Source organism: Ictalurus punctatus, chromosome 10, assembly GCF_001660625.3.
Source record: "Ictalurus punctatus breed USDA103 chromosome 10, Coco_2.0, whole genome shotgun sequence".
NCBI lineage: Eukaryota > Metazoa > Chordata > Actinopteri > Siluriformes > Ictaluridae > Ictalurus > Ictalurus punctatus.
Window position 1 is genome coordinate 29,034,448 of NC_030425.2, and position 11,244 is coordinate 29,045,691.

Sequence of the window (11,244 nt, forward strand, 5' to 3'; positions counted from 1 at the left end):
ATTTGTAATTCCTATGTTCCCCAGTTCAATATTCTGTTAACACATTCAATAAACATTTCTAAAGGTTTTATGTAGTCAGGACTCATTTTCCCAGGGCCTATTAACTTTATTACCTTTTAACTTAAGACACATTTAAATGAACAACAATGTACATTCGTTTAAAATCTATCCTTCATCCACACTTAAAATTTATGAACTTGGAAAATTAAGTAGGTCGCACACACTGGAAACTCATTTGTGCTGCTTTAAAAATAGCGGAGTCTACATTCATACAGTTCAAATGCCGTACTGTAGCCTATAAAACACAGTAAAAGGTCATAAAAGGAACAAAATGTCAAGTATGAACTTGTCATGATCTAGTGCCACGGAGAACAAAGATGGCTGACGACAAAGTTCTAACAGTGTGAGTGCTGCTGCGACGCGTGTATAAAATTCATCAACATCAGGACACCCAATTCACAGGACAGATACGGTAGTGGTGGTGGAGAAACCTGAATGAAACTTGCTAATAGACAGAAAAACACCTTATGATTTCCGTATCACGCTGATTGATGACGTAAGCAGTGTTGTACATAGTGGTTTCATTTAATCGCAGGTCTATCGTTAGAGGATCTTCTTCATATAATCTGGAGAACTCATGCTATCACACAGTGTGTTACAGAATTCAGAACAGAGTTTATTAAGATCTCGTACAATGTGACGAGTAATCTAAAAACGCAGCTGAAATTACGGTCTAAAACCGGTATTATTCGTAAATCTTCACTGCCAATATTAATGTTAACCGGCTAGCTAACAAGCTCTGGTACTGGAATCACCAAACTACCCTTACTGAGAAGCATTTGAAGGGTTTGTCCATGTGTCTATATTGCTCTGGTGTTTGCAGTCTGCCTTCTGTTTCAGAAAATTGAGTCAATTACTTGAATATTGTTTAATTAGTCAGCAATAATAAACCATAACCATATCCTACAAATCAAACCAATGGCACATAATCCTAACTACACACTAGAAACCCCGATTCAAGAATTAGGCCTGTGTGTGACAACATAAAAGGTACTTTTTGTGGTTCACTATAGCGTCGGTGACTGATAGAACATTCTGTAATCCTAAAAAATGATCCGGGCTCATTCTAACACAAATTACTGGAATGTTATTGCCATTCATTTTTATCTAAGGTAAAGTAATGGAAATTTGATGAAACTGTATGATGTGAGAGACATTCAAATGGTTGTTCATTTATCTTCAGTAAACACTTCATCATGCTCAGGGTCGCAGTGGATCCGGTGTCTATCCCGGGAACACTAGGTGTGAGGTGGGAATTCACCCTGGATGGGATGCCAGTTCGTTACAGGACACCATGTACACGTGCACATTTACAGCTACGGGCAATTTAGCATCACCAATTCACCTACAAGCATGTTTCTGGGAGTTGGGAGGAAACTGGAGAACCTGCAGGAAACCCACAAGGAGAACACAGAGCTCAGGATCGAAGACAGCAACACTGCGCACTCCATCACTGCGCCGCCGTGTTCCCTTACATTCACACTATCAAGTGACAAATCACTAGATTAGCAAAACGAGCTAGCCGTACTAACCGTACCATACACTTAGTACTAAGCCGTACTAACGCTAACCGTACCATACACTCAACAGATGCACCAACAATCAATGCTACACCCTTCTAAGCTTTATTTTTCTTTGTAATATCTCTATACACATTTAATGAGAGGATGAAACCACACTTATAAGTCAGTCCCTCCAGGATTTAGCGATCGCAGATATTAACGCGTAATCAAAGAAACGCCGCAATATTCAAAAGACCTCGCAATTTTTTCAAAATTTACCACAGATTTGAGCTGAGACACGTCAGGTGACGTCATCACAATGCACGTTCAGCCAAAGCCCTCTTCGATTCACGAGCATCGAACACGAGTACAGCTAAAGGTCTCATTTACCAACTACACTAATTGCAGGTAGGAACTAAAGTTGTGCACATGGAACTGAAGAAACGCCAGACCACGAGCGCCAATTATTGGGTTCGAGGACTCATTTGAGCCGTTTGAATCTGCCGCTTCTTTACTGTACCAAACCTAATTCGCATATAATTTAGAAAATCTCAATTTGCTTTGTCTCTGAAATCGCACACTGCGTCATGTATGTATGTAGAAAAAGAACGATCGCCTGTGGCTTTGTCGCTTGCTAGCATGAATGTAGGGTTAGGCCTTTTACAAATTACTGAAGATGAATGAATATAATGTGGTGATAAATGTAGACAACAAATTGTTCTGACTGTCATCATATTATGGGTTATGATTAATACAAACTTTAAACCAATTATTTAAAACACAAAGTGCTGTTATTTTAGTAGCATTTTCTAGCATTCAATAAAACGTGTATCCGTGTGTGTGTGCACTCAGGCAGATTTCAGTGTGATCTGTGTGATCTCTGCACGGCTGCCGATTCTCATCGGGATGCCGTAATAAACCGTTCCGGGAGTAACGTAGATGGTGGTGTGCTCCGAGATGCGGTAAAGTCCACAGAAGTACGGATTCACCAGGAACGCCAGGAGCATGAGAGGGAAGAGCTGACCAGCATGAGTGTGACCTAAACACAGCATCAAACATATAAATGCAGAATATTTTGCACAGACATACAGGCAGATTGTCATTTAAAAACAAAATAAATAAATACAAATTTCAAGAAGGAAATTTGGGTGAAATCAAATTTTAGGGCTCATGGTTAGTTTCTCTGGTTCATAAACCTCCCCGATATTTTCAATATCATTATACTATCATTATCATAATGTACGTATTACATTCAGATCATTTAATAATAATTAAATAATGTATCATATAATAAATATAAATTATTGAAATAACATTCATGCTAATAATCAACAAAAACGAGTGTAATTAAATAAACACAAATTGATGAATCTGTTAATTAACAGTAAATAATTTAACAACAACAATAATAATAATAATAATAATAATAATAATAATAATGTAATTTAGATGATTCAGGCAGAATGTGAGAAATGAGGCGTGATCATAATTGAATAATAAAAATAAAACAATACAACTGAATATTAATTAATTACATAATAATAATGAACTGATACTCAGTATTTGGTAATTAATAAGTAAATCTTATTATTATTTATTTTATTTTTATTACTTAATTATGATCATGCACATCTGATTTCACACATGAATCGTCCATCTAAATTACATACTACTACTACTACTAATTTAATTCCATTTTATCTGTATAGCGCATTCTACAATGGACATTGTCTAAAAGCAGCTTTCCAGAAATATATAATATATATAAATATATATATATATATATTATTATTATATAATAAATATATAAACTCAGGACAGATGAATAATGAATAATCTCAGACAGATGATCCAGGCAGAATGTGTGTGAAGTGAGGTGTGATCAGAACGTGTACCTGACAGCACTAAGTTGATGTCTGGTCTTTGCTGGAGCGCTTGTTTAGCAGCGTGAGGTTGATGAGCCAGGAGGACGATCGGACGTTCTTCACTGCAACCGCTCAGAGCTTTCTCAACATCCATCCCATGACCAGGATACCTGAAACCGAAGAAAAGCACCGACATGATTATTGTTCACACTAGTGGTGTCACGAGCCGACGATTTGTACCGATGCATTTAATAGGATTATTATTGAAAAAAAAAAGGACAGACAGCTGTTGTATAAAAAAATATTCCATCATTTTAAACTCAACGGGCTGAGAAGGTGATTTGACCGTAACGCTGATCCTTTTAATATAGTCCTTCTCTACGTCGTGATCATTAATCGTGAACAAACACGAGGTCTGCCTCAGGTTCTGAACGAATCGTATCGTATCGTACACGTTCAAACGAGCTTCTGAAATTGGAACTGGTGTCAGGACTCTTGGTGTGTGTTCACATACAGACTGTTTAGTGAGTTCGAACATAACCCTGGTGAGATCCCCCATCCACTTCCAAGCGAGAAATGTGAGTCGACTCTGAATCGACTCGCTGCAGGAAGTGAATCAAACATACCGTGTGTTTTGGGTTGCAGCGTTTTTTGGGGGGTTTTTTTTGGTTGATATTTTTTTGTCAACGCCACGTGTTCTGGAGATTTTGAAGAAACCCGTGTATGAAACCAACTCGAATTGCAAACGAATCAAAGGAATCGATTTCACTCGGATTCAGACTTGACAAACAGACTCGTGGATGTGAATGCACACGTAGATAATAAGTTAACACCAAAAAAAATGCTGTCAGGTTCATTCAGGCAAAAAAACGACAGTAAAGAAGAACTTGGAAAGAGACAGAGAGACTAAAAATGTGGATATCAAAGTTAGTTTAAGATGGAAGACTCACTCACTCTCTCTCTCTTTCCCCCATCCATCTGTCTGTCTGTCCTGTCTCCCTCTCCATCCTGCTCTATTTCTCTCCATCCATCTCCTTTTTTTCGGTCTCTCAGTTTCTCTCTCTTTCCCTCTACCCATTTCTCTCCCTCCTTCTATCTCTCTCTCTCTCTCTCTCTCTCTCTCTCTCCTGTCATGAGTAAGTGAATATCCTGAAATATTTGCCCCCTCTTCTCTTCATTTCTCCATAAGACACCAGATAAGACATCTAGAATATCCAAAATGGTTGCTTCTTTAAAAAAAAAAAAAACCCCACAGAATTTGTTTTATAAAAATGTATCACAGACCAATTTGATCACTTACAATAAAAATAAAATTATGATAAAAAAAAATCAGATATATGAATGAGAAGAGAAATAAATAATCATGACTAAACCTCACCGCAGCATGCTGGCTTCCAGGTCATCGATCCCAGCGAGACAGATCCAGTCCTGCGTCTGTCCGGGTCTGAACACTCGAGCATGACTGTTGTGAAGAGGTTCTATCCCCTTCGAGCGCAGGAACTCGAACCAGCCGTCCACGTCAGCGGTATAGTACTCATGGTTCCCTAACACACACACACACACACACACACACACACACACACACACACAGACAGAGCACAGTATTTATTTGTGAATCTTTCTGGAAACCGGGTTCCTCATTCTGCACTGAGTTCAGTTCTGACCTGTCGCAAAGTACGAGCCGAGTCGAGGTCGGAGCAGAGCCAGAGGTTCTGCAGCGGTCCTCAAACGGGTCACCTGAGAGTCGGTCAGATCACCTACGATCACCACCACGTCTGAAAGCAATACACACACCTTTTAAAAAAAAAAAAACACTTTCACATCATCACGACACACATCAGCTGATTTCTCACTCACCACAAATATTTCAATATTTCAAAAAGAAACATGGTGTCGGTGGCATCGTGAAAGAAGCAGAAGCTCCAACACGTCCTAAATCTTAAACGTTGTGTTACCTGGTTCTAGCTGATTCACCATGGTGACAATGCGCTGTAGCTGTGAGCGCCCGACTGTTGGTCCTAAGTGGATATCTGAGAGCAGCACCAGCTTGACGCCGTCCATCGAAGCCGGAAGTTTCTCCAAAGGAATCTCTACCTCCACCACCTGCGGTGGTTGCGCGGCGTTTAACAGCCCGTAAACGGCCAGCAGCGCGGTCATCACCATAGCGAGAACCGTCTGCCTGTCTGAGCCACTCACCGCCACCACGGAACCTTTGGAGAACATCTGGAGAACCCGGCTTGCGCAGCCGAACACCATGAGGAGGAACAGCAGGATGACATAAACACCCAGACAGCTGAAGCTCAGCAAGGACAGCCAGTGCGGTTCCGTGCCCACCAGGTAAAACATGCTCAGGTAGCTGCAGTGAGCGAGCGCGAGGAACAGCAGCACAGCCACGCGCCAACATCTGTGCGACCAGGTGCGCGCCGACGCGGCGGAGGAGGAGGGAAGTCTCGCGCCGCACAGCCGCGTCACCGCGCGCTTCCAGATGTAGAGCGAGCCGAGAAGCAGCAGGGAGTTGATGAACAGAAGAAATTGCGCCCGGAACAAGCGCGAGCGCGTAACTATGTCCACGCGCTCCGACAGCACGGTTCGGGATATGAGCATGGAGAAGAACACGACCCCCGTAGCCACGCCCACTTTCCCTTCGGCTGAGAGCCGAGAGAAGCCGAACATCTTCGGAGGGTTTGACAGGTTTTTGACCCCTGGCGCGATTTAAGCTGCTGTGTGTGCGGTAAAGACTTCATAAATCCACCAGTTAGAGATTAGGAATAATTACATATCCCCCCTGTACAATTAAATACCTTCATAATATCCACTCAAGAAGAATTTTAGATGTTTGCTACACTTCCGGAAACAACTATACATGCTCTTTAAATCTCTTATCACGACACAAATATAAAATATAGAAATATAAAATATTTTACCGCTTAATAATTATGAAATATAAATCGTACATGAAAGAAAACACATAAAGAATGGTTGCGTTAAAAAGCTACTCTTCTTCTGCTTCTTTTGCGTCTTTGTTCTTCTTTGACATAACGGCGATTTGTAAATACACATTCTGCTGCAATACCGCCACCTACCGGTCAGGATATGTAGCGGCTCGCCTATGGATTCGAACAAAAACATTCGATAATCATTTCTTCACCATATTTCGTTAGCTACGTCTCATGAGATTTACTGTTATGTATAATTATCATCGTTTTTGACGCTTGCAATTTGCTATAACTTCTCATTCTCCTGCGTTGTAACACATCACAAGGGTTAACTGTAAAGTCAATTTCACCAATCCCACTCAGCACAACTATGTTGAATAAATACTATTTTATTTAATATTATGACTTTTTTAAAATTACTATTAATATTATTTTCCAACTATTCAAATATTAGGCTCATTGTTCAAATGTGTACAGTAAAGCCTTTTGCATTGCTGAACTTTCTAATGACAATATATTATGTTCAATTTGACAATTTATAGTCAATACAGTAATCTCTATAATAACTTTGCTACAAGTTAGAGGACGATTACCACACAGTGCATGAATAAGATTGATTTACGTTGCTTTGTTAGAGTTAATAATTAAATAAGTATAATGTTTTATAACGTTACCACATTTTATTCATTTTTTAACATTTTTATTTGCATATACATGTTTGTATTATTAAACTTACTAATAAAACTGTTTGTTGTTTTTTCCTTGCGTTTTTAAATCCATTAAAAATAGTTCGTGTATGAGTTACGTGTGTATTTATGTAGAATAGAGTGGACATTTTATTTATTTTCTTTTATTTTAATGTAATTAAATTGTATTTAATTACATTTTTTTTTATCACACTATAGATTTAATATATTGACATATTAAGTGTTGCGAACTCTTGTAACTTGTACATAGTTCATGTTATAAAACCTTTACCAAATCAAAACAAAAAAAAGAAGACTTTTCTTCTTCCTTCCCCGTAGATAACGTCACTTCCGCTTAGGCGCACTCTACTTCCTGTCAGCCTCGTTTTTGCTCTCTCTCTTTCTCGCCTCTCTCGCGAACGCCATCATGGGTCGTATGCACGCTCCTGGGTGGGTATTTAATTTTACGCCAAAAATATGAAAGTGTGTGAACGCACAGCTTTTCCGAGACCCAAATATCTCTTTAGAGACGTGAAGGGTTTCCAATCGGGGATTAATAAAGAGTTTTAAAGGAGAATTTAGCGCCACGTTCTCTTCCTGTGCGGATGAAGCTCGCTAGTGTAATGGCCGCGCGTGCGGCGTTATGGAGAGCTGGCTGGAGCTCGTGCACTGACGGGATGAGCTTTTTTTTTGTTTTTAAAGCGTATTTTATGTTTTAAAATGTATATACAGAACCATTTATATCGGTTATAACGTTTATATGTTTTGATAGGAAAGCTAGTTTGAGTCGTTTTAAGTGTGTAAGTGAAATTAAACGTAGCTGGCTAGTCACGAGAAGCTAGCATACCGTAGATGAGCTCATTAACCACATGCAGATTTATTATTATTTTTATTGTTTAATAAAACTACAGTTGAACATCTTAGACTGACCTCATCCTCTTTAGTACACACTAGTTAAACCTCATCAGTGTTTGCTAGAAAACTGCATGTTGTAATTTCTATTTATTTACAATGCTTTATGTTTGAGTGATTTATAAATCTTAATTTACAAAATAGATCAGTTTTAGTATCGGAAAGTGATCAGACACTTGACTCTTGTCTGTGTTTTGTGTTTCAGTAAGGGCTTGTCCCAGTCAGCTCTCCCGTTCAGACGCAGTGTCCCTACAGTAAGTACTGATCTCTTAATAGGCGGATAGTCATGTGACTGACCTAATCAGATTGACACTTGTACAGTACGCTTACATGGACGAGTGTATTCCGATATTAAGGCGATACTCTGATTAAGAAACTATCATGTAAACGGTGATTTCTGATGACCTTAATCCAATAATTGCAGCTCTAGATCTCTCTCACTCTCCTGCGATAAAATGTTGATCCTACACTCAAACTCACGACGGTTTGCCTTTCTTTCTGTTCAGTGGCTGAAGCTGACGTCCGATGATGTCAAGGAGCAGATCTTCAAGCTGGCTAAGAAGGGTCTGACCCCCTCGCAGATTGGTACGTTCCCAAACGACGGGGTTTGTGTACGTAGCGTGAAGGGATCACGTAGAAATGTCCGGTTATCCATAAGTATCGTAGTGTTAACGGACCGAGTTAACGACGTGAGTAGGTGCTGCGTGTTAAAGGAAACGAATAGCCAGAAATCCGATAACTTTTTAAAAAAAATTTTATTTAATTTTTTTAAGAACGATATTTTCGATAGCAGCTGGACGGTAAAGAGAAATGGCGTCTTATTTGATATTTAGAGGGGAATTAAAAACGCTGACAGTGTGGTAACTCTGTGTGATTACACGCCACGACGCTATAACGTACCTAACGATAGCACGGCTATTTACATTTTAATTTTGCTAACGTTATTGCTTGTTAAGATCGCAGATCTAAGTTCAGGTCGGTGTAAAGAACCCGCAGAAGAACCGGGGAAGTAGTTATGTAGAACTCGGGGCTTTAAAACCTTCCGAAAGTTCCTACAGACTGTGATTTAACGGTATATATATATATATATTCATGTGTGATGATGTATTAAAAAATCAGTCCATGTTTAGAGGGGAGTTGATGTCCTTCATCCTGATAGGTCATTCTTTTGGGCCGTGAAAGATTTCGGTATCAGTCACCTGCTATTAATCGTCTCTGCTTTAAATATTGAATATCCGATCGAGAGTGTGTGGCCAACGAGTTCCGCCGCACAATGTCCGCTTTATTAAGGACCGTGTTATTAAACGACGACTCGTCCATGTTTTCCAGGTGTGATCCTGAGGGATTCTCACGGCGTGGCTCAGGTGCGCTTCGTCACCGGTAACAAGATCCTCAGGATCCTGAAATCCAAAGGCCTGGCTCCCGATCTGCCTGAGGATCTGTACCACCTGATCAAGAAGGCCGTCGCCGTGAGGAAGCACTTGGAGAGGAACAGGAAGGTAAACAACAACAAAAAAAAAAACCTCCTCATTAAGTTTTATTCCTTTTTATGCCACAGCAGTTTTATTACAATGATTACAATTTGTTTTTTTATTGTTGAGCATCTTCACTCGTATCGCAGCGATTTTTCTTACCGTGAAAGCGCAAAGAAGCGTAAACTCCTCCTCCTCGAACTTAGAGCTTTTACCTCGGGCTGTCTCAAAGCGCCGACACTGGAGACTCCTTCCTTGTGTAATTGGTGAATGTAGTTGATTAAACTCTCCTCTCAGATCAGCGATTATATGTGTGTTTTAATCTGCTTATTACCGGCCGTACTAGTCCCCGTCAGTGTGCTGTTGCTATAGAAACGATCGTACCTGATGCTTATAGGATGCTAACGAACAGCCGACCAATCAGAACCCAGAGTTCAATTACATGTAGAAGAGGCACAAGGTGTTGTTGCACGGACGAATGTGATATAAACGCTGTGATGAATCACATCGCTTTACTTTTCAGCGTTGTTTTAATACAAGTTTTAAAAGAATAGTCAATTAAAAAAAGAGTAGATGTGGACACGGTGTAAATTTGTTTCAGAAATGTATCTCATTTAAAATTCTGAAATATTTACATTAGTAAAATGTAATGTAGTCATAGATATAAAATAAAACCTTCAGATATCATATTTGTTAGCATCATTCACCCCTCCGAGATCTTATAGAACTCAAGTGCCCTTTCTCTCTCCCTCTTTCTCCCCATCTGTTTCTTTCCTTCTCTCTCCCTCTTTCTCCCCATCTCTCCCTGTTTCTTTCCCTTTCTCTCTTTCCACCTGTTTCTCTTTCCCTCTTTCTCTCTCCCTTTTTCTCTTTCTCCCCCTCTCTGTTTCTCTCCCTTTCCCTCTGTTTCTCTTTCCCCCTCTCTCCCTTTTTCTCCCCCATCTCTCCCTCTGTTTCTCTCCCTTTCTCTCTTTCCATCTGTTTCTGTTTCCTTCTTTCTTTCTCTGTTTCTCTCTCTCTCCTTCTGTTTCCCTCTTTCTCTCTCTCCCTATTTCTCCCCCCTTCTCTCCCTCTCTTTCTGTTTTCCTCTCTCTCTCTGTCCCTCTCTCTCTCCCCCTCTTCCTTTCTCTCTCGTATCATAATCCTGGATCATTATGAATTCCAGAGCCTCTGCCGTGTTCAGAGAATCTCATAAAACTTTATAAAAACTCACCGGACGTGTGTTTTCAGGACAAAGACGCCAAATTCCGCCTGATTCTCGTCGAGAGCAGAATCCACAGGCTGGCTCGTTACTACAAGACCAAGAGAGTTCTGGCTCCCAACTGGAAGTAGTACGTATAGACTTTTATATTCATTTCTTTTTGCACGTGTCATTGTCCCACTCTTCTCCTGTAAGATGTGAGATATTTCTGATGTGCTAGATTAAAACCTGGAGGTAAATTAGCAGTTTGGCTCGTTGGTGCCAGCGCTGCCAGTCCCCTTCATACAAACCCATTTACTTACTTATCACACTCTTTTCGTTATATTTAAATATTGATTGTTTTTAGGACAAAATGGTTCAATTATTGTAAACAAGGTTTAAATTGAAACACTGTTGATTTTGCCATGAATATAGCCATAGCTACTGAAAATTATAAATAAATAAATGACACCTTTCTTTTGTGTGTGGGAGAGAATTCTCTCTCTCTCTCTCTCTTTTCATTCTCTAATCCTCACATTGTTCTTTTTTTACCTGCAGCGAATCCTCCACGGCTTCTGCACTGGTGGCATAAATGTAAAAACTTTACACAAAATAAAGATCATTCGGATGA

At 39.9% G+C, this 11,244-nt stretch overlaps 2 protein-coding genes and 1 non-coding gene across 6 annotated transcripts; 2 read left to right on the forward strand and 1 right to left on the reverse strand.

Moving 5' to 3' along the window:
• Positions 1-85: 85 nt before the first annotated feature.
• On the reverse strand, positions 86-6,486 carry tmppe (transmembrane protein with metallophosphoesterase domain). 4 transcript variants are annotated; one of them, XM_053683287.1, is made up of 6 exons: positions 6,229-6,486; positions 5,383-6,144; positions 5,092-5,202; positions 4,806-4,971; positions 3,458-3,597; positions 86-2,601 (listed from the first exon to the last, which is right to left on the reverse strand). In XM_053683287.1, exons 2-6 carry the CDS (start codon positions 6,098-6,100, stop codon positions 2,411-2,413), a joined length of 1,326 nt encoding a protein of 441 aa, XP_053539262.1. In that variant the 5' UTR covers positions 6,101-6,144; positions 6,229-6,486; the 3' UTR covers positions 86-2,410. The 4 variants fall into 4 exon arrangements, with proteins under 4 accessions (XP_053539262.1, XP_017334397.1, XP_053539263.1 ...); XM_017478908.3 differs by having other exon boundaries at positions 5,383-6,147; XM_053683288.1 differs by having other exon boundaries at positions 6,352-6,483.
• A 973-nt stretch (positions 6,487-7,459) lies between these two features.
• Positions 7,460-11,244, forward strand: rps13 (ribosomal protein S13). Its single transcript, NM_001200272.1, is given in 6 exon segments — positions 7,460-7,499; positions 8,167-8,215; positions 8,468-8,546; positions 9,291-9,460; positions 10,664-10,764; positions 11,172-11,244. Coding segments are annotated over 6 exon segments (456 nt in total). The 5' UTR covers positions 7,460-7,476; the 3' UTR covers positions 11,206-11,244.
• LOC124628620 (small nucleolar RNA SNORA19) lies at positions 10,795-10,924 on the forward strand. The gene has a single exon (XR_006983207.1). It is a non-coding gene; the product is annotated as a small nucleolar RNA SNORA19 (small nucleolar RNA).